This window comes from Haliotis asinina, chromosome 4 (genome assembly GCF_037392515.1).
Source record: "Haliotis asinina isolate JCU_RB_2024 chromosome 4, JCU_Hal_asi_v2, whole genome shotgun sequence".
Classification (NCBI taxonomy): domain Eukaryota; kingdom Metazoa; phylum Mollusca; class Gastropoda; order Lepetellida; family Haliotidae; genus Haliotis; species Haliotis asinina.
This window is the reverse complement of record NC_090283.1, coordinates 8,394,793-8,416,315: the sequence shown is the minus strand read 5'-3', so window position 1 is coordinate 8,416,315 and position 21,523 is coordinate 8,394,793. Positions and strand designations below refer to the sequence as shown.

Below are 21,523 nucleotides of genomic sequence, written 5' to 3'. Positions count from 1 at the left end.
CATTAGTGGGTCTAATCCATTTGACGCCTCTTGTTAGTGGGCCTAATCCATTTTAACGCCTCGTGTTAGTGGGCCTAATCCATTTGACGCCTCGTGTTAGTGGGCCTAATCCATTTGACGCCTCGTGTTAGTGGGCCTAATCCATTTGACGCCTCCTGTTAGTGGGCCTAATCCATTTTGACGCCTCGTGTTAGTGGGCCTAATCTATTTGACGCCTCGTGTTAGTGGGCCTAATCCATTTGACGCCACATTAGTGGGCCTAACCGTTTATAACACTTCGCATCAGTGGGCTTATGCTTTTATGTAACTTCACACTAGTGGGTCTAACGTTTAGGAATACCTCGCATTAGGGACCAGTCCTCAAGATCTACCATATTGTCACATTAATCTACATGGTAAGCGTGGTTGCCTGGCCAGCTGTATTGCTGCGGTCTGTAAAATAATCAAATCTGGACCAGACAATACCTTGATCAACAGCAGGAGTATCGATCACGAAAGTGGGATACGATGACATGTGCCAGCCAGATCAGCAGGGTCTGATCTCTCTTACAACATGCGTATTGAAGATCAGTTATAACTCGGATTTTCACAGGTCTTTCTGTCAACTATTTGATATTTGAATAGTTTCGAGTGCTACATACATTCCACAGATGCACTTGTCTTAAACAAGGATTCGACACCAATAAAGTGAGTGAATGAGTGAGTGAGTGAGTGAGTTAATATTTAACGCTACCCCGATAAAATAAACCTTTGAAATGTGTTAAATAATAGTTTTCTTTTACATAATATCAACTTTTATGCACGCTTCAATAATGGACACCATAATCCTTTTGTTAAAAACTCGTTGGAGATAATAGTAACATGATTTGTATGAACACGAAGAGTGCACCTAAAGCTCCGTATACTATATTACTGATCCAGTTATGTTTAAGAGGGTCATAACGAAGGGCCATTATGTCAGTTGGTATATTATCTTATTATCATATAAATCCGATTTTAGTACATAATTCTTGCTGTATAATGTTAATGTCATATTAAAAGTCAACGTTCAGATTACCAGCACGATATGTTTTACATCGGAGAAGAATTATGACGAAAAAAATAGCATGGATCCCATTATACGTTTGGTACGTTTTATCGAAGGTCGAATAGCAGCTATATTATTTCCCTTGAGCCACAATCTGAACAATATATATTCCCAAAATAGGTAAAGGCATTATATTCTGAGTGAAACTAATGGTTAAATTTATGCCACGTATCATTTGAAATAAATTCAGAAAATAAATTAGCTGGAAAATTAACGATATGCTGGACGAGATTGTGCTAAATAGGTCAAGACTGTCCTAGGAATTTACATACCGCATTTGACTCCTCGCCTAAATATGGGCTGGTGGGGTGGTCAAGTGGTTAAAGCGTTCGCTCATCACGCCGAAGGCCCGGGTTCGATTCCCGATATGGTTACCACGTGTGAAACTCACTTCTGGTGTCCCCCACCGTGATGTTGCTAGAACATTGCTAAATGCGATGTAAATCCTAACTCAGACAGTCTGTCGCTTAACTATGACGGCAAGGACATCACTGCCTTGTACTTGGTTTGAACAGCAACACTGTATAGCAAAAACAAACTGTTTTGCAATGAATACGATGAATCAAGACACTGAGTGGAGTGTTGCGGTGTGTCATAACACAGTCTACATTTCTTTGCTGGTACCCACGCCTCAGCTATAATTCAAAATTAATGATTTTCACATTATGTAAAAGGCCACAGGTGACCTTTCATCCCAGCTAAATGTCATCCGACCCCGCTCCAGCTTGTGTTTCAGGACGTGTCATTACATGTCATGTCATCGGGTTTGTAACCAGCAGGGTATGTTTTATCCTGCTCCTAATTTCCAATAGGGTAATTGACACGTAGAAGTCCCACGGATACGATAACTGTTAGATTATGCTTTAATATTGACTAAAATGTGTTCATGGTACATAAATACAAGATGTCGGTACTTTGTTAACATACACGAGCGGTGTTACGTTCCTGTGTGACTGTTTTCTCTGTCTGTGAGAGCTCCGACTAACCATATTGTCATATTTCAGGCCGGGAACAAGAAGTGCTTCTGTACCAGCCATGACTCTTCCACGAGTCCTCATCCTGCTGTCTATCACGGGTAGGTTCGTTTCACTTTCTTTAGCTTTTAACATGCAGGCAAAGTCAAATCTTATGTGACTTGCTCGAGCCTTGCTATTTTTACGTGTCCATGTGAAAATCTTCGGCTAAACTGTGCAGTTTTGACAATAGTGGTAAACCATGTTCCACGCAGACAAAGACTTAAAAAAAAACACCGTTATGAATGTATATGCCCATATTTAATGGCCACTAATAAAATTTCAACCAGACATGGTTAGTATCAAATAAGGGCATCGTTATTGTGTTTTCAGTTTTTCATAGTTTGAGTCCTGCTAACGTTAGCAATGTTTTCTTCAGCTCCAATTTCCAAATGTAAGGTTACATAAAATAAAAAAATATATATTAAATGTTTCAAAAGGGTGGGACTTTTTGTAACTATTCATAGGAAAAAGAGCGACGCGGGAGGAACTCATTTTCTTTTCTCTCTCAGAAATACAGCTTGGAATTCAAAGTTTAGCACATGTTAATAAGTTGTAGATTCAGTGACACTCTTACAAACACTCATTCTTGTAGTGGATAAATGGATGATAGGGACGCGGCCAAGTCAAAAGTATTTTTTTTCAAATGGCAATACAAAAATTGCCACGCGCACACATAAAGCTGTCGCGCCGATGCTCGAAAAACATTTCACTTATTTTTGTTTAGCCTAAACGGTCAAATGTGTATATAAGTATGTACAAGCAGATCGTGCAGATCGTTTTGTACATCGTTCTCTATATTTCGTCAAGCGTGTTTCTGTGATATATACAAATATGAATGCTTTTCCCGTTTCAGGCAGTCTAGTTAATAGTATCAAAACACAACACCATTACCATAGGCTATGCATCTGAATCACACAATACAACTTCTTTGAATAGTAAATAGCGTCATTCTTCCCGGTTATCGTAGTTGTGATATGGACTTTCGAGGGTTTATAACTCCGAAGGTTGCATCACTGTAAGTCTTCCAACCACACTGAGCTGACACGCCGTGATTTGCATGTCAAACATGTTCACGTCGCTTCTCACTATTCAGGACCGTCCAGGAATATTACCCAAAGCGGTATACAACCACACAATATCTCATCCTTCAAATGTTGATCCGATGGAATTGACGCCAGTTGTTTCACTTTACAAAGTGTTGACGTATGAATGCCAACTGGCCATGTTTGCTGTGAAATGTGTAGAGTGAAGTATGTTGTTGACACCTAAGCTTGGTGTGTAGTTGCAGTAACATCGCGACACCTACAGAAAAGAGACTGGGTTCCTCCTAGAGACTGGGCTCGGTGTGCGGATCTGGAGCGGCAGGCCCTGGGCAACCTCACCGTTATGAGGGAAATTATGCGAGGCGACGGTCTCAACTCTTTGGTTACCAACGGCGCCTTGAATCTTGACTGCTCGTAAGCTGAAGTGTTGTCATGTTGCTGATAGTTTCTCTTTCCATGACGTGAATAATATTGTCACAAGAGAGAGTTCCATAGTGTTTGAAATAATCCACCATTTTGACATCACATGATCCTGGGATCGTAATTGCTGCTTTGGTTATTTGTTTGATCTTGTATTCGTTATACAGCATGTCCTGCTCCGCTATCCCAACTCAGTGTTTCACAAAATGAAACTAGTCACCAAAATGTTACCTACTGATACAACGAAATGAACCTTCATACAATACTGTTCCTTAAGGTCATGTCATTTTGTCGGGTTTTATGCAGTAATTATGGTTTGTGAAAGGCGTATTTGAAAAGTCAAGCTGGTTAAATGCAATTTCAAGAGCATTGTGATGTGGTTTGATAAAAGTAGAGTCTAGTTCTGACCTTTGTACTTATGTGTACAACCATCCCTTTGCAAACTATGGTATCGATGTTCCATATGTTTTATACACAAGCCAATCGTGATTATACTTGACCATCCAAGAATGTTAATGTTGATTTTCTGGATTGATCTGTGCTGTGGGACGGTCCAAAAATGTGCTACAAGCAAAATGTGTCATGTGAAATCAGCGGAGACTCAGGTTGCAAGTGAAGGTCCTCTGAACGTCCAAAGCAGTGTGCAAAGTTGAACTGCTGTGTCGAATTTCATCTGAAAAGTGAAAAAGAGGGCTTTCCGTTTGATGCCCAGGGCAAGTCACATAGAGATAGATAGATAGATAGATAGATAGATAGGTAGATAGATAGGTAGATTATACATCCCACGGGTGTCCCTCAAGTGTTATTTGGTCTCATATTGTAAATATGAAATGTTGATTATGTTATGATGTTGATGATGTTGATGCGACAACACATGAATAAGACAAGGGTAGTTAGTTAGCAATGATCCTGAGAACAGTTCTTGGTGGGATCGACAACGTTTCCAACTGCAGTCCCAGCTGCATGTTATGGGGACAGCGACCCTGATGTGAAGAGGAGCATCACATGTTGACCCGTCTGGGTCACAGGAAGACTTATGTGTAATATTAGAATCTGTATACAGCAATAAATAAAGACTCATTTTTTCAGATCTGCGACACTTGAAAGGAACAGACAATTGAGTATCGAGGCGTCGGACATGTGCGTCAGTAGCACGGACACTGATATCACGGTCTTTGCCAGCGCTTACAGCCGTATCTGCACCAATAAAGAAGGTAGGGTTCATAGACACATATCATTAAAACTGACCCATGTATCATGTCATCAACAAATAATCATGCAAGAGGCATTTTCACATAAACAATATTGCCAAATACATTTAAAGAAAGACACACTAATTTAGCAAGTAAGAACGTATAATATTTTTAGATTTTGTTTCGGTCCTATTTTGGAGTGAGTGAGTGAATGAGTTGATTAAGATTCAGTAATTAAGCCTACTGTCACTCTGTGCGTTGAAAGACAGGTGAACTTTGGGATGGATGTAAAATATATCAGGATGATCGACATAGGAAACAGCTGGACATTTTTAGGCTACAAAATTATGCCAGCATGTACCAAAATCGAAAGCTTTTTTGCAACAAAAAAAAACAAAACAAAAACAAACAAACAATCAAACAAACAAAAAAAAACATGTAAGAATCCAATGAGAAATCGGGACATCATAGACTGAAACCTTTAGATACTGATATCTTTCCTATCTGACGTAAAGTATGGAAAGCGATACAAGTAAGAGTAAGGCAACGGTTAATTCAACAGACTATTCCAAACATATTTGTAAATCCAAGTTATCAAAAGACAATCTGGAAAATGTGAAAATGTTGGTTTTTTTTAATTTAACGGGACATTCGCACATAAATCGTAAATCGGTAGCGCACAATTGTCAAGAAACCATGAAAAGCACATAATGTGTATTGTTGAAATTAGACAGAAACAGAAATATGGCTTAGAAATATGTCACCATAAAGTCTCAGATATACCAATTAGTTGGCACTTCGATAATGAGTTGACATGGGAATCTACCAGCACAGAAAATGCTTTTTTTTCAAATATCTACAACAAATAGATGTTCGTAACTTTCGCAAATGTCCGTTTGCATGGTCCCCGTGTTGTTGATATTGTTAATGTAATGTGACACAAAGAGATTAACATCCAGTGTTCAAAGGAACATTGCACTCCTTGCTTGGATATGTGCGCTATGTAAAGAATAATAATAATAAGAAGAATACTCATAATAACTTATATTGTTCCCACTGTTCCTTTGTCTTTCCAGTTACAATTATTTTCACCTCCACCTATATTTGTGTCCTCAGTTTGCTATTGTTCTTTGTGAATAAGTCTTCCTTACGTATGACTAACAGCACCGTTCCTACTACGGGTGTGTTGGTTAGTTTTATCAGAATTTGGATGGACACACCATGGTATGTAATCTACATTGCGATTCTTTTCCTGCATTATGTTTTAAGCCTTCATCCAGTCGGAAACCTGTCTCAGCAGCGGTGCCCCAGTGGAGGCCAGACGTAATTGTCACGTGGATACCACAGATTATGAAAGGAGATGTCGGTGAGACGGATTGTCACTTTGTTCTATTCAACCCTTAAAGATAGCTCGACTTGATCATGCAGAAAAACAAATATTAGATGGAACCAGGCAGGCGACTCACGATGTCGTTTGCTAAGGATAACATCCGCGGTAGATTTACGTTTATTCTACCTCTGTATATAATTTTGATAGGTTTAAAAGGTGTTCAAACAAGACAGAAGATTTTCTGAATGACAAAATATACGCTTGCCCCATTTAGGTCTTTAGCATTGCAGGCAATGGAATGACAGCCTTCACTTCAGGGAATGTGAGCCAGATATCCTCCACAAAAACAATGACATGACTGTGATGCGTTACTGGAGTCCCATTAAGAAGTACCTCGGCGGGTTTGTGTGGATATTTTATAACGTTGAGCACTTGAAACGTTCAATACGAAAACATTCACTTGCCATTCACTAGCCTAACCGATCATCTGGAAATGAAGAATACCTAAAACTAATTACGACAAGTGGCGAGTGAATAACTTGAAATTGAAACAAGATGACGTTAGTAGCTCGGTGGGGCTACGTCAAGTGAGAACTATCAAGGGCAGAACGAGAGTCACTGTACTTGTTGGGGTGATGGTGTAGTCCAGTGGCAAAGCTTTCACTCGTCACGTCGAAGTCCCGGGCTTGGATTCCACTCACTATTGTTCTTATCAGAAAAATGTTTGGTTTTTTTGTTGTTCTTTTTATTTGTTTGTTTGTGTGTTGTAGTTTGGGTTTGTTTGGGTTTTTTTGTTTGGTTGTTTATGTGTGCTTTTTGGCTTTTGCCAATAGGGTTTTGAATAAGATATACGCACGGTGGCGTATGCGTCACAGCATCGACTTTGATAGAGCAGAGCCCATACAGTAGTTCTTAGCAAAGGGAGCACCGGCTAGGGAATGTTCCTTGTTCGTGGAGTGAGTAAATCGAGAGTGACAACGTCTGTTAATAATCTCGTTTTCGTTATTTTCGTGCATGCTTTCATATGATTTGCTCACATCAAGGAGAAATGCGTGCATAGCCGGGTCAGAAGTGATGCATGTGATTGTAGTATAGAAGTGGATTAATACGAAATTATCTCCTTTTCAGTGAAGAACCTGTTTGTATTGAAAACAACCTCCGAGAAGGAAGTGAGTGTTCCGCCCGAATAGCATCTATTCTACGGGGCCTGGCTGCCATTGAGTTCGAACCCTTAATGGGAGACAACTGTATTTACTACGTGTAAGTTGCACGACGGCACTGGAAGTAGTCAAGTGTACAAAAGTTTGCTTCACAGGACAGAAATGACAAACTTGGGCACGTTACTTTGACAATAAGAGTCACTGTGTGGGTTCATACGTAACGTCACATCGGCAGTATTGCAGCTATGTCGTGAAGAGAACATACTTGACGCAGAAAAGGAAATGTATGCATATTAAAAACAAAAAAAACCCAAAAAACATGTCGACGACGGACAGTAAAACAACTAGAATATCAAAGTTAGAATTTAAAACTAGCATTGAAAGTTAAAACTAGTAGCACTAATTGGACAGTACAATGTACAAGTCTGGCTATAAATCGCCATCAACTGAAGGTAGATCACCATACTAGGGACACTTGGACAATAGGAAATACAGGTACATGTTTTCACTAGACTAGCAAACTCTAATTTTTTGTTGCATCGTCATGTGTTCGTTTCAAGCCGTGGTATGTGTACCTTATTCAGGCCTAATTCTGTTGGTTTGTGTGCTATGAGACGCTGAAATGAATTTCATTGACATGCTTCTCGAAGTTGGGAAGTGCAATATTTTTCTTGACAAAACTACAAGAACGTGAATTCAGACGTCGTTTTTTAAAAGACGGGTCACTAAGAGACGATCCACTTGATTTTGAATGGCATCAGTGTTCCATTTTAATGTTCATTTACGCCTGATATTTCAGTGAGTGTTTTTGTTTGTTTTTTTCAGATTCTGAATCATGAATGGTTCCTGCTCCACAAAACGTCCCGGTTGTCTTGACAGATTTGTGTAGACACGTCCACTGACACGAATAACACAAGTCAACCCAGAACATTTGGCAATGGTAGAGTACCATATAGGCACCTGTCTCTTTGCAAAATAAAACCTTCCCCAAAATCTACGAAAGTTTCTTGTGAGTGGAAAATATCCTTTCCTGTTTGATTGTCAATTTTCTTCTTGAACAAATGACTCTTGTACTGACTGGACACGTATATACTTTGATGGTGGACAGTTATGTTGAACGATATGCAGAGATGCCGATGGTACGTCGACGTAATGAAGTTCGCGATCGATGTCCTGCATTTTCATGCCATGAAATTCCTATCCACTTTCTAATTGGTTATTATAATACGATTCTAGCGACACAATGGATCCTTAATGAACACGTGATGCGTAATGTAGGCCATACCGAATGCCCGGAGGTTGGTGAAACATCAAACACAGTTAGTAAGTTTAGTTGTACGCCACAGCAATGTTCCGGAATAACGGTTTCTCTGTAATTTATCGAATATAGACAAGACAGTCTAACTATCAACAGCTTGAACATGCATTATGACATTTAGCAACGAAGGCAAGTGACCGAGCCTTACCATTCGATTCCTATAGTCGTCTCTAACGACAAACTTGTGTTACTGAACACCAGCTCTTACCTGGATCTTCACGGGTCAAATACACCTAGAGTTACGATGGTTGAAGCACCGTGTGTGATGAAGATCGTACTCCACCGCACATAGGTCTCATCAAGCATTTATGAGTGACAGTGGACTCACTTGTGTGGCCCATGTAAGGTAACCTTGCCCGTGGGAGGTTCGAAACACGCCCATATTACCATTACCTTCATACTTTGATCAAAATAATCCAAATTCCTGAAATTGGTTGACGTTTTGTGACTGCCTGGGTAACATTGATACATATGTATAGCCATGATAATGGCATGATCGGTGCGACATTCAGATACGTATGTGCATTATAGGGATTATGTATTCCTTTGTGAAATTTTAGGGTGTACTTTTGAGATATTACGTGCGCTTCCGGCCATATTGAGGTTACGGAATAATAAGGCAATCGGTTTAGGCAGCCTCCGCTGTTGCCTATTCATAGACAATAATCCCATGTGCTATCGTTAAACTGTATTTTGAAAGGCACAGTTGGAAACAAAAGTGAACAACTGTTTATAAGTACTAATAATTTTCCAAAAGTAAATATATTGATTGTAGCACCTATGAGTGAGTGAGTGAGTTAATATTTATCTTCACATCGACAATTTTGCAGCCATACCAGGAAGAGAAAAGTAAAAATTACATTGTAGATCAAGAAAATTAGAAACGAAAACCCCATTGAAGAAGAAAAGTAAAGGCATTTGTATATCAAAGATATCCATTTAGGACTAGTAATGAAATCTAAAACAGTTTAACTACAGAGGACAATACAATATGGGCTAAATGGGCTGTGGATTGCCACCAACTGAAGGTAGATCACCACAGTAGGGACTATGGACACTTACATTACTTTTGCTATGTGCATGGACCCATTCTACCCACCACCTATGGACAGAGTTATTGGTCCCTACGCCAATATGAAACCCAGATTGTACTGGGTTCGTCTCGGAATACCAGGAGGTGGCCATGAATGATTTGCAACATTCCAGTTGCCCACAGGTAATGAGCGAACCGCAGAAACGCATCCGATGCATATTTGGGGTTGTGAATGCCCGCGACGCTCACACACCATCAGGTCCAGTGTTACGCGTACAGACACCACTGTACCTACACAGAACTTTTGTAGTCAACACCTATGCTTGATCTAGTACTTGGTGTTGGCATTAAAGCTGATGGTCCCCTACCTTAAGTACATTAGTAGACACTTTCGAATCTAACAATATACGTCTAAAACTAATTCACTGAATACTATTTCTTCTTGCTGTCAATATATTAATCTACCAGGACTCAGGATTCTCGCCTGGAACCAAGACCCGTAAAGAAGTAGAATTGGTTGGAATTGGTTTTCAGCAACCCATACTTGTTGTAGGCGGCAACTTAACCGGATCGTATGGTCGGGCTCGATGACATGGTGAGATTCTTAGGAAACTAATATTCTCATTGATACATGTTCTATTATCTTGTCCCCACCTTCCCTTCACATTTTATTGAGCGTCAACGTGGATATGGAAAGTGTGAGGGTTCAAAGACAAAGGTCATTGTGGATTATTTAGACAAAGATGCTGTCACGTATTATTACGATAGAGAATGTGTATTTTTAAGACGAAGGCTATTGCGGAATAGTAAGACAGAGTATTATTCAGATAAAGGCTATTGTAACATATGTCATATTTAGAATTTCACTTTCTCAGTAAAGTACAAATTCTAGTACTGTTTTTTGGTTGAGTTCCTTCCGGGTTTCGAACCCGCACCCTCAGAGTCAGGCACCTAATCGCCAGCACACAAAGACAGCCGCCTAACCCGCTCAGCCACCGCGACGTCCACAAAAAAAGGAAAGTCGGACAACTGGTAGTCTAGACTGCGTATTTTGTGTACCCCTCTGATAAGTGTGAAGGCACGGCTCCCACGGCCGAAAGCTATGATTACACGATACCATTTAGAAAGTGGTCAAATGCAACATATGTCATATTTAGGATTTCACTTTCTCAGTAAATAATGTCTTCTAGATTACCAGACAACAGTTCTATTTTTACAGCTGAAGCTAACGCCATACTAACGGCTCTTAAATATATTCCAAGACACCCTGAACATATACAGTATATAATCTATTCCGACTCTCTTTCTTGCCTTCAGGCTATTAAAAATATTTCTTGTAAACATCCACTTTTAATTGCAATTATTGAATTGTATAATAATCTTGCTACTGGCCAATACGACATCGTCTTTTGGTGGTTTCCCAGCCACTTAGGCACTTCTGGTAACGCAATGGCCGATCTCGCTGCTAAGGCAGCACTCAACAAATCTGTGACACCACTTCTTATTCCCTACACTGATTATAAAGCTACCATTAGATCGTATATCCGTGATCTGATGCAGAAGAAGTGGGACACCCAAGTGGGTGTAAATAACTTACATGCAATGAAACCTTATATTGGTTATACCCACTTGGGTTGTCAGTCTAGATTTGAAGAGGTCATTTTGCGGCGATGTCGTATTGGCCATACACGATATACACATGAATACCTTTTGAAAGGTGAGGATCCTCCGTTCTGCATCTCTTGTGATGCAAGAATGAGTATGCCATCACAAGGGATCAGTATTTTAATTCACGAACCATGAAGAATCTGTTTACTAATACCAGCTCTCATTTAACTATTGCATTTTTAAAAGAATTGGATTTGTTATCAGAATTGTAAATAGATAAATATTTTATTATTGGTAGTCTAGATTAATAACTGAGATTGTTAGTGGCTGTGCCCTTGAGGGGGGTTGAAATATTGTAAAATTATTGTCCTCCTGAGAGGGTACGTAAGTCCAAAACATTCTATGTAAATTTAGTACGACCAAACTTTTAATCGTAATATATTTGTTGTTTGCAATAATGGTTAACGTTCAGTATAATCGCCAATGGCTGAGGGGATGGTGTAAATCCATCTGGGGTCCATGCAGGTAGCAAAGGTATTCTAAGTTCCCATGGTGCCTTGTATGGTGATCTACCTTCAGTTGTTGGCGATCTACAGCCCGTATTTTATATTGTATTGTCCAAATAGTGGTATTTGTTTTAACTCTCCACATTAGTTTTAATTGCAACTGTGATATTCTAGTTGTTTTACTGTCCTTTGACGACAGGTGTTTATAGTGTATACATATTTCATTTCAATATCGAAATGTTCTCGTCACGATATGGCTGAAATATTGCCGATGTGACGTTAAATATTAACTCACTCACTCGCTTTCTCAGTAAAGTACGAATTCTAGTACTTTTTTGGTTGAGTCTGCTGGCGATTAGGTGCCTGACTCTGATGGTGTGGGTTCGAATCCCGGATGGGACTCAACCAAAAAAGTACTAGAATTTGTACTTTACTGAGAGAGTGAAATCCTAAATATGACATATGTTGCATTTCACCACTTTCTAAATGGCATCGTGTAATCAAATGCTATTGCGCACTGAGGCAACTGTTATTAAGATCACACAAACGGACAAACACCTACACACTTTTGTATAAGTGCAATTACCGTGTCTTAGTCTGTTTCACCATTTGTGAACCAGCGCATGTGGAACACCTCATAATACTCACCCCAATCCTTTATAGCACCTCGCGTCAGTGGGCCTAACTCTTTATAACAACTAACACTGGTGGGTCAAACCCTTAGGAATACCTCACATTTGGGGACCTAACTTTCTTGAACCGGTCTATCCTCAGGATCTACCATATTGTCTCAGTTTTCTACATGGTAAACGTGGTTGTTTGGCCAGCCGTGTTGCGGTGGACTGTAAATAATCAAATCTGAACAAGGCAATCTCATGATGAACAGCAAGAGTGTTGATCTAAGCACAAGGGATATAATGACAACCAGGTCAGCAGAGTCTGATCCCTCATACAACAGGCATGGGTTACTGAAGATCAATAATTATAACCTCGTATTTTTACAGGTCTATATGTGTAACAGCTGCAGAGTATTTTTGTCAACTGTTTGACATTGTGAATACTTTCGAGTGCAGCATACATTCCACAAATGAACCGAGCTTAGAAAACCGATTTGACCATAAAATGAACTTTTGAAATGGGTAAAAATAATACTGTCAATTGCAATGTATGAGCTTTGAAACGCGCGTTTCGCCTTTAATAATACGAGCTTTTGGACACCACGATTTCTCGTTAAAAACATGTTGGACATAATTGTAGCATGATTTCTATGACTGCTAAGCGTGCACCTAAGCTCCGTATAATATATTATTAGTCCATCTTTGTTCAGGAGCATCATGATGAAAGGCATCTGTGTCAGCTGGTATTATTACCTTATTATTGTGTTGATCCAATTTTAGTACATAATTATTGTTATGGAATGTTAGGGTCCTATTAAAAGTCAACGTTCAGATTACCAGCATGACATGCCTTACATTGGATAATATTTATATCAGAAAAGAGCATGGATCCCATTATACGTTTGGTACTTTCCATCGACGGTCTAGTGGCTATGTTATTTCCATTGTGCTATGATTTGGACAACGTCTGTTCCCAAGTAGGCACAGACCTTATATTATGATGTGAATCATTACAGTCTAGCTCGAAACTAATAAACATAACATACTCAATGAAACGCCGATCATACTCATAACATAACATCTCTGTGAGAAGAGGGTAAGATTCTTTATGGATAACAACTTCTTTATTGCATATGATGCGACGTTTCGGTATGGATCCTTATACCGTTGTCAAGTCACTCTTGCTTGACAAAGGTATAAGGATCCATACCGAAACGTCGCATCATATGCAATAAAGAAGTTGTTATCCATAAAGAATCTTACCCTCTTATCACTTACCAGCTTCTAGTAATGCCAATTAAACAAATCATCTCTGTAAGAGTTTTGCAGAATATTTGTCCTTAAAATATAAACGTTGTTTCACAAACTATCATTAACATATTGACAAATTTCTCTATTTGGTGTGAGGGAAGAGTGCAGAGAAATAGACAGCCAGGTGTACGAGAAAGCATGGAGACAGCACAGGTTAATGAATACATATTTTTCCTCGGCACTGGCTGGCCGTGCTTTTCTCTGCAATCCTCCCTCGTAATAAACAGTGAACTGTGTCAATATTGTAATGTCAGCTTGTTAAACAACTTTTTTTCATTTTTAAGACAAAAAATCTGCAAAAACCTTAGAGAGTTGTCCCGAAATTTTGATTGTGATCAGCGTTTCATTGAGTAAGTTATGCTTATGAGTTTTCGCGTTACATTGCAATTCATCTGTCCGCTTTTGAGCCAAACTGAATATAACTGTTATTTTCATTATTTTCACACAAGGAGGAAAAAGTACATGTGACCTTTCAGGTCAGAAACGACTAACACACCAGCTAGAGATCATCAGCTCTTAGGATAGCTCGCAATTCATCTGTCCGCTTTTGAGCCAAACTGAATATAACTGTTATTTTCATTATTTTCAAACAAGGAGGAAAAAGTACATGTGACCTTTCAGGTCAGAAACGACTAACACACCAGCTAGAGATCATCGGCTCTCAGGATAGCTCGAGTTTCAGGATGCGTCACTATATATGTTAACGGATTTGTAAATAAATCAATAGTTTATGATCAGAAGTTTAAATAACTCTGATGGTTGGTGGTTGTACCCGCAAGGGAGGTTAAAGTATTGTAAAGTTATTATCGTTCTGAGGAAGCCCACCACTCTCAAAGAAAATGTCAAACTTACCAGGATTTGAAGCGTGGGATTTTTTTAGATTTTATTTATGGCTAACGTTGCCTACAACCGCCGGCCGCTGAAGGAATGATGTAAAAGTTAATCCAAATAGGGTCCATACAGGTAGAAAAGGTATTGTAAGTCCCCTTGCTCCCTAGTATGGTGATGTAGTTGTTGGCGATCTATAGCGCTTGTTTTATATTGTATTGTCTTCTTTAATTGCACTGTTTACGGTTTGTATGCAGGTTTCGTGTTCATATGTGTGATCCTCTTGTCTTTTTACTGTCCATCGTCCACATGTTTAACGCTTCACGATGTTTTCATTTCGTATTGTGTAAACTGTTTTCGTCACGATCTGGCTGAGATATTGCCGGTGTGACGTTAAATATTAACGCACTCGCTCACTGCTAAAGCGGTCATGTTTGTCAAGCAAGTCACGGTGTGTCAGCTTAATGTGTGTGGAAGGCTTACAGTGACGATGCAGCCTTCGGAGTTGTACAGCTGCTTGCGCTTGTGTAAACATATATCCCAAGGGGTAATTAACCCGTACTAGTCCCACGCACGTAATAACTGACAGATTATGCAATGATGATGGCTAAAAATGTGTTCACGGCAGATAAATACAGGACGTCGGTACTTTGTGTTCAGTTTGCGCCACGGTCGACTGTCCGACTGACAGGTTTTCTCTGTCTGTGAGAACCGTGACTAACCATATGTCATATTTCGGTAGGGAACAAGAAGTACTTTTGTAATAGCCATGCCTCTTCCACGTGTCCTCATCCTGCTGTCTATCACGGGTAGGTTCATTTGACTTTCTTCAGCCTTTGTCATGCAGGCAAAGAAAAATCTGTTTGAATGACATGCATAACTTACTCGGACCTTGCTCCTTAAAGGTGTGCGTGTGAAAATCTTCGGATAAAATGTGCAGTTTTAGGACTAATGGTAAGTCATGGCCCACGCTGGTAAACACAAAAATGCTTTCTTCAAGAGCTTATATGGCCATATTCAATGCCAATTAATACGTTTACAAACGCAATACATGGCTAGAATCATATAAGGACACAACAATGTTTTGTTCAACTACAATTTCCAAGTGTAACCGTTTAGATGTTTATATGTTTTCATTAGTGCAAGCAGCCCTACAACTCAGAAGGCTGCATCGCCAATGTAAACCTTCCAAAAATACTACGCTGACACACCGTGATTTACCTGACAAAAATGATTGCTTTAGTGATTGAGTGAGTAAATATTTAATGTCACATCGGCAATATCTCAGCCAGATAATATTTTAGGCAATTAGAAGTGAAAACATTTGGAAGATTAAAACAATTCTGCGCATTTATCAGGGCAGTGCGGGAATATTGCTCAGAGCGGTGTAAAACCACACGATCTCTCATCCTTCAAATGTTGATCCATTGGACGTGACGTCAGCTGTTTCAATTTACAACTTGTTGACATATGTATGCCAAGTGACTATGTTTGGTGTGATGTATATTGTAGAGACCTATGCTTTGGGTGTAGTTGCAGCAACATCGCGACACCTACAGAAGAGAGACTGGGTTCCTCCTAGAGACTGGCTTCGGTGTGCGGAGCTTGAGCGGCAGGCCCTGGGCAACCTCACCGTTATGAGGGAAATTATGCGAGGCGACGGTCTCAACTCTTTGGTTACCAACGGCGCCTTGAATCTTGACTGCTCGTAAGTTGAAGTATTGTCATGTTGATGATAGTTTCTCCTTCCATGACGTGAATAATATTGTCACAAGGGGTAGTTCCAAAGTGTTTGAAATAATCCAACATTTTGACATCACATGATCCTGGGACCGTAATTGTTACTTTGGTAATGGGTTTGATCTTGTATTCGTTATACATGTCCTACTCCGCTACCACCAACCCGAACATACTGGAAACCCCTTCCCGTTGTCACTAAATGAAACAAATCACCAAAATATGACCTCTAGAAGCTGTGTAGATGAAGGAAAACCAAGTTCTAGGATACTCAACTTCGTTATTGCAATAGGTGTGACGTTTCGATGTGGGTACTAACACCGTTATCAAACAAGTGATATACAGGGTTGTAATATGGAAAATATATACATAGCTGCAAGTGTGTATATACAATTGACAAGGCTGATGTCCTGGTACAGCAACAGGAAAACCACTGTCCACAGGAAACCCATTTATACCGACCAATACCTTCACTTCAACTCCAGTCATCCCCTGCAGATTAAGAACGGGTATAATTTACACCCATAGCCGAAGAGCCAACAACATCTGCTTGACAACAGAAACCCTTGAAATCTAACTAAACCACCTCAGTCATGTCTTCCCTCATTATAGTCGTTATCCCCAGGAGTTAGTTGACGACGTCATCACGTGTATCTTTAACTCAAGAGATAAATCACTCCATCGGCAATCAGCACCCTTCGTAATATGAGTCCCATATGTCCCAGCTGTCAGCCGCCAGATAAAACGATCTGCAGCAAGCAGGTACAGACGTTCTGTTCCAGAAAGGCAAGCCCACCCAAAACCTCCGAGCCACAAGCAAACCCCAATCAACAACTAAAGAAGATCCCAGAGGAGTAGTCTACCAGATCAAACCCAATGTGGAGATTGGTGAAATGTCCCGCCCTCTCCCACTACGAATTAAAGAACGCAAAACTTCAGTCCAGAAAAAAACTCCAAACCCGCCAAAGTCGACCACACCCAGGCCAAGCCTGACCTATTGGACAACATCCAAAACCTGGAAACCAACTGCTCAGATTAGGTAACTAAGTAATAAAAATCCAAAGCTTCAACCCCACCATGAACCGGGATCAAGGTAACTTTGTCTCATCAGCCACCTAATAAAAGATCACCAGTAATCCACCCGTTCCTACTCCACTGGCTTCTGTGCTCCCTTTGCTGTATTGCAATCACAACCAATCAATATGTACACCAACCTACTCTCTTCATCATAACTCTTCTCAGTGTTCATAAACTTATCTACTGTATAAACATATTGTTTTAATCACTATCACTCTGTAAATCAACCTACTCTGCGTCGAAACATCACAACCACTGCAATAAAGAAGTAGACTGTCCATAGAACTTGGTCTCTTTCAAAATATGACCTACTGATACAACGAAGTGATCCTACAAAGAATACTGTTCCTTAAGGTTTCTAGCGTTTCCAGTTGCAATCCCAGCTGAATGTAACGCGCACAGCGACCCTCACTCGCTCACATAAACTCGACCCTGATGAGCATCGCATGTTTGACCCGTCTGGATCGCATGACACTATGTGCATATTTGAATCTGTATACTGTCGGACTCATTTCTTTCAGATCTGCGACACTTGAAAGGAACAGACAATTGAGTGAGGAGGCTTGGGACATGTGCGTCAGTAGCACGGACACTGATATTACGGTCTTTACCAGCGCTTATAGCCGTATCTGCACCAATAAAGAAGGTACTGCTAGACACATATTAGATGATCTTGCGCACTAAACGCTTTTGTGACAAGAGAGGCGGTACAACGAATTGGGCGAGTACACTTGGCTGCTACAGGTAGCTTGACGATTATGCACGTGCAATACATGCTAACCGTGACATGAAATTCAGGCATAAGATACTGATATTCCGCGCTATCCTTTAGTTAAGACGAAGACAAATAGATGATTGGGGCACTGACAAGCATTTTCGATATTCAACAATTTTGTTAAAAAAATACAGAAAAATGTCATTTGCTTCGTGAATTGGATCGGTGGCCCTAAACATATTTGCTCAGTATATTGTGTTGATTCAATTCGTTGGGATTGTACCTGTTCCCAAATGGAGTGTGCTATAACAATTCATGCGTGAAACGCACTGGGAAAATGAACTTCTCGATATTTATCAGACAACCTCTCTCCCTCTTGTTTCAAGTGAATCGTTCTGTGGGGCGTTCCCAAGTATGCAAATTGGGGTCATTTGTCAGGTCGTGGATCATCCTATATGTGTTTACCAGTTGGGTTTCATAGGCATACATCATCTAAAACTTACCCATGTATCACGTCATCAACAAGAAAACATGCAAGAAGCATTTGCAAAAATACGATATTGACAAATACATTAAAGAAAGTCATACTAATTTAGCAAATAAGAACGTATGGAATTTGCAGATTTTTGCTCGGTCCTATTTCGGAGTGAGTGAATGAGTTGATTAAAATTCAGTAATTAATCCTATTGTGACTCCCTGTGTTGGAAGGCAGGTGACCTTTGGGATGGATGTACAATATATCAGAATGATCGACATAGATATTCGGCTGGAAGCAGCTTAAATTTTTTAGGTTGCGAGAATACACTAACATGCACCAAACTCGAAAGCTTCATTGCATTTCGAAACAGGAGAAAGAAACGTCTCACTGTCATTTTGATAATATATAATGTGTCATAAAGCGATGCATCTCACTTAAAATATTTTTAACTAAATTTGGCTGTTTTAAAACTATGTATACAATAAAACTCCGGACATTATGTTCTGAACCCTTCACGTGATTCTGTCTTTCCTGTCTGATGTAAACTGTGGAAAGCGATACTAATTAGAGTAAGGTAACGATTAATTCAACAGATCATTCTCAAATAGTTGTAAATCAAAATCATCCCAAGATCCATCATTCTTGTTTATTGGTGGGGCATAGAGTTCATCAGATCAGACAGTGAATTATGGAAACTTGCAATTAAAACACGTCTGAATGTTTGTGAGGTAGCAAATGTGGAAATGCAGTAACTGTTGCTATTCTACAGGTCATATCAAAAAGCTTGTGAATCGAAATCACACAAGGAAGTCATGAAAACATTAAAAGCATGTAGTTATTGTCAGTGTTAAAAGTAGACAGAGACACTTCACTTGGACAGATGTCACCACATAATCCAGGTTACGCCAAGTAGTTCGATATGAGACTTAAAATGGGGAGGTACCAGCACAGGAAAATATTTTTTTTCGAATATGTACATTCTTATACATGTAATACAAATAGATGTTTGTAACTTATGTTGTCTAAAGTGTACCCCTGTCTTTTCGTTTCATGTCTTTAGTTTCCTAGTATCGTGATCTGTTGTTGGTAATATGTAGCCTGCTTTAATTTGTGGTGTCTCCTATTTCTATAATTGGAAGTCGCGGTGGCTGAGCGTACTAGGCGGCTGGTTTTGTGTGCTGGCAATTAGGTGCCTGACTATGAGGGTGCCGGTTCGAATCCCGGATGGGACGCAACTCAAAAATGTACTAGAATGTGTACTTTGTTAAGAAAGTGAAATCCCAAATATGACATATGTTCTGTGATAATATACTTATTAAACTGTCCTTTCTCCTACACGGTTTATAGTTACGTTCAGTCTCCGCATAGACACGTCATGGCACATAATCTACATGGCGATTCTTTTGTATGTTGTATTTTAAGCCTTCATCCAGTCAGAGGCCTGTCTCAGCAGTGGTGCCGCAGTAGAGGCCAGACGCAGATGTCACATCGAGACAACAGATTATGAAAGGAGATGCCGGTAAGACGTAGTGTCGCCTTGTTCTGTTCAACCCTTGATGATAATCGGTCTTGATAATCCAAAGAAACAAATATTAGATGGAATCATGCTGGTGAAATATTATGTTTATTGTTGTTTGCCAACATAACAGACCAACTGACAACATTCGTCTATCTACAACAGACAGACGTACTCAGTTATGAAAGAGAGGTCTTTGTATGACTTTCCTTACATACAATGACATAACTGTTATACCCCATTAATTCCCCTTTAAGATGTAACTCGTTGGTTTTGTGTGGATATGTTATAACGTTGAGCATCAGAAACAAAATAAGTTCAAGAGGAAGAGATTTAATTTCTATTTATTAACACATGCAACCAATCTAACACATGCAACCAAGCTAACACAACCAATCAACTGGTGCTGTAGGACACTATGCAAATAAAAAGGACGACTATTTGAGAGTGAATAACTTGAAATGAAAGACACATATTTATTGTAGCAAAGGGATGTTTGTAACTAGGAGAGGGTAAACCATTAATGGCTACAATTGAGAACCTTCACGGGCAGAACGAGAGTTAATGTTCTTGTGCAGCGGTGTTGAAGACCAGTGAAGATCCGGGTCAAAAGTGACTATTGCAGTACAGAAGTGGATTGATGAGAAAATATCTCCTTTTCAGCGAAGAACCTGTTTGTATTGAAAACACCCTCCGCCTAAGAAGTGAGTGTTCCGTCCAGATAGTATCTATTCTGCGAGGCCTGGCTGCCATTGAGTTCGAACCCCTCATGGGCGACAACTGTATTTACTACGTGTAAGTTTTAAGGCTGGTCTGGAAGTAGTGTACATCAATTACAACTTACTTGTCAAGATGTCGAGTATAAAAAATGTCAAACCATGTTGCTTGCATTAGGAAATATATTTCACCAGTAAAACCTCATTGGTCATTACATCATGGCATAAATGCCCACCACCTGCATGGGTAAACTTCGGATGTCATTTGATTTCATGTGAGGATGAAGATGCTGGGCAGAAAAGTGATGGGAAACACCTATCTTTATGGTACCATGATAACGCATGTCATGTGTTCGTTTCACGCCTTTTTCTGGCATTATTCTATTAGTGCTAGGACATTGAGATGCTTCTCTAAGATGGGAAGTACAATATTCTTTTTGACAACACCACACGAATCTGCATTGAAGAAGAGAGAAACCGACAGACTATCAGTTCCATTTTGAAATACATCAGTTTTCTATTTTATTTTTCATTACTCCTAATATTTCAGTGTGACTTCTTTTTCAGATTCTGAATTATGTCCCGAATGTATTGATATAATTGTCTGGACGCGTCCACCAACACGAATAACACAAGCCAACCCTAAACTGGTTGTGTAGCAAACACACACAGTTCTCTTTGCAGAATAAAATCATGTTCACCAAAGTGTTTGGTTGTTCCTCTTTTGGGGAAAATATCCATTCCTGTTTCACCATGTTTGTCAAGTTTCTTCGTGAACACGTGGCTTTTGTAAAATCTTGATATGTTTATACAC

At 39.7% G+C, this 21,523-nt stretch overlaps 2 protein-coding genes across 4 annotated transcripts; both read left to right on the top strand.

Annotated features, from left to right (window-relative positions):
• The first annotated feature begins 1,822 nt into the window (after positions 1-1,822).
• LOC137282180 (uncharacterized) lies at positions 1,823-8,246 on the top strand. 3 transcript variants are annotated; one of them, XM_067813910.1, is made up of 7 exons: positions 1,823-1,867; positions 2,092-2,162; positions 3,386-3,560; positions 4,656-4,780; positions 6,029-6,125; positions 7,218-7,349; positions 8,075-8,246. In XM_067813910.1, the coding sequence occupies exons 2-7, from the start codon at positions 2,123-2,125 to the stop codon at positions 8,079-8,081; spliced, it is 576 nt and encodes a 191-aa protein (XP_067670011.1). In that variant the 5' UTR covers positions 1,823-1,867; positions 2,092-2,122; the 3' UTR covers positions 8,082-8,246. The 3 variants fall into 3 exon arrangements, with proteins under 3 accessions (XP_067670011.1, XP_067670012.1, XP_067670013.1); XM_067813911.1 differs by lacking the exon at positions 1,823-1,867 and adding an exon at positions 1,882-1,900; XM_067813912.1 differs by lacking the exon at positions 1,823-1,867 and adding an exon at positions 1,919-1,937.
• Positions 8,247-15,128: 6,882 nt separating this feature from the next.
• LOC137282185 (uncharacterized) lies at positions 15,129-21,414 on the top strand. Its single transcript, XM_067813915.1, has 6 exons — positions 15,129-15,279; positions 16,004-16,178; positions 17,806-17,930; positions 19,900-19,996; positions 20,657-20,788; positions 21,277-21,414. Exons 1-6 carry the CDS (start codon positions 15,240-15,242, stop codon positions 21,281-21,283), a joined length of 576 nt encoding a protein of 191 aa, XP_067670016.1. The 5' UTR covers positions 15,129-15,239; the 3' UTR covers positions 21,284-21,414.
• Positions 21,415-21,523: the final 109 nt, after the last annotated feature.

Coding starts and splice junctions, on each gene's coding strand:
- LOC137282185 (XM_067813915.1), top strand. CDS start 15,240: ATGCCTCTTCCACGTGTCCTCATCCTGCTGTCTATCACGG. Junction 15,280..16,003: donor CATCCTGCTGTCTATCACGG/GTAGGTTCATTT, acceptor CTTTGGGTGTAG/TTGCAGCAACATCGCGACAC. Junction 17,931..19,899: donor TATCTGCACCAATAAAGAAG/GTACTGCTAGAC, acceptor TTGTATTTTAAG/CCTTCATCCAGTCAGAGGCC.
- LOC137282180 (XM_067813910.1), top strand. CDS start 2,123: ATGACTCTTCCACGAGTCCTCATCCTGCTGTCTATCACGG. Junction 4,781..6,028: donor TATCTGCACCAATAAAGAAG/GTAGGGTTCATA, acceptor TTATGTTTTAAG/CCTTCATCCAGTCGGAAACC. Junction 6,126..7,217: donor GATTATGAAAGGAGATGTCG/GTGAGACGGATT, acceptor TCTCCTTTTCAG/TGAAGAACCTGTTTGTATTG.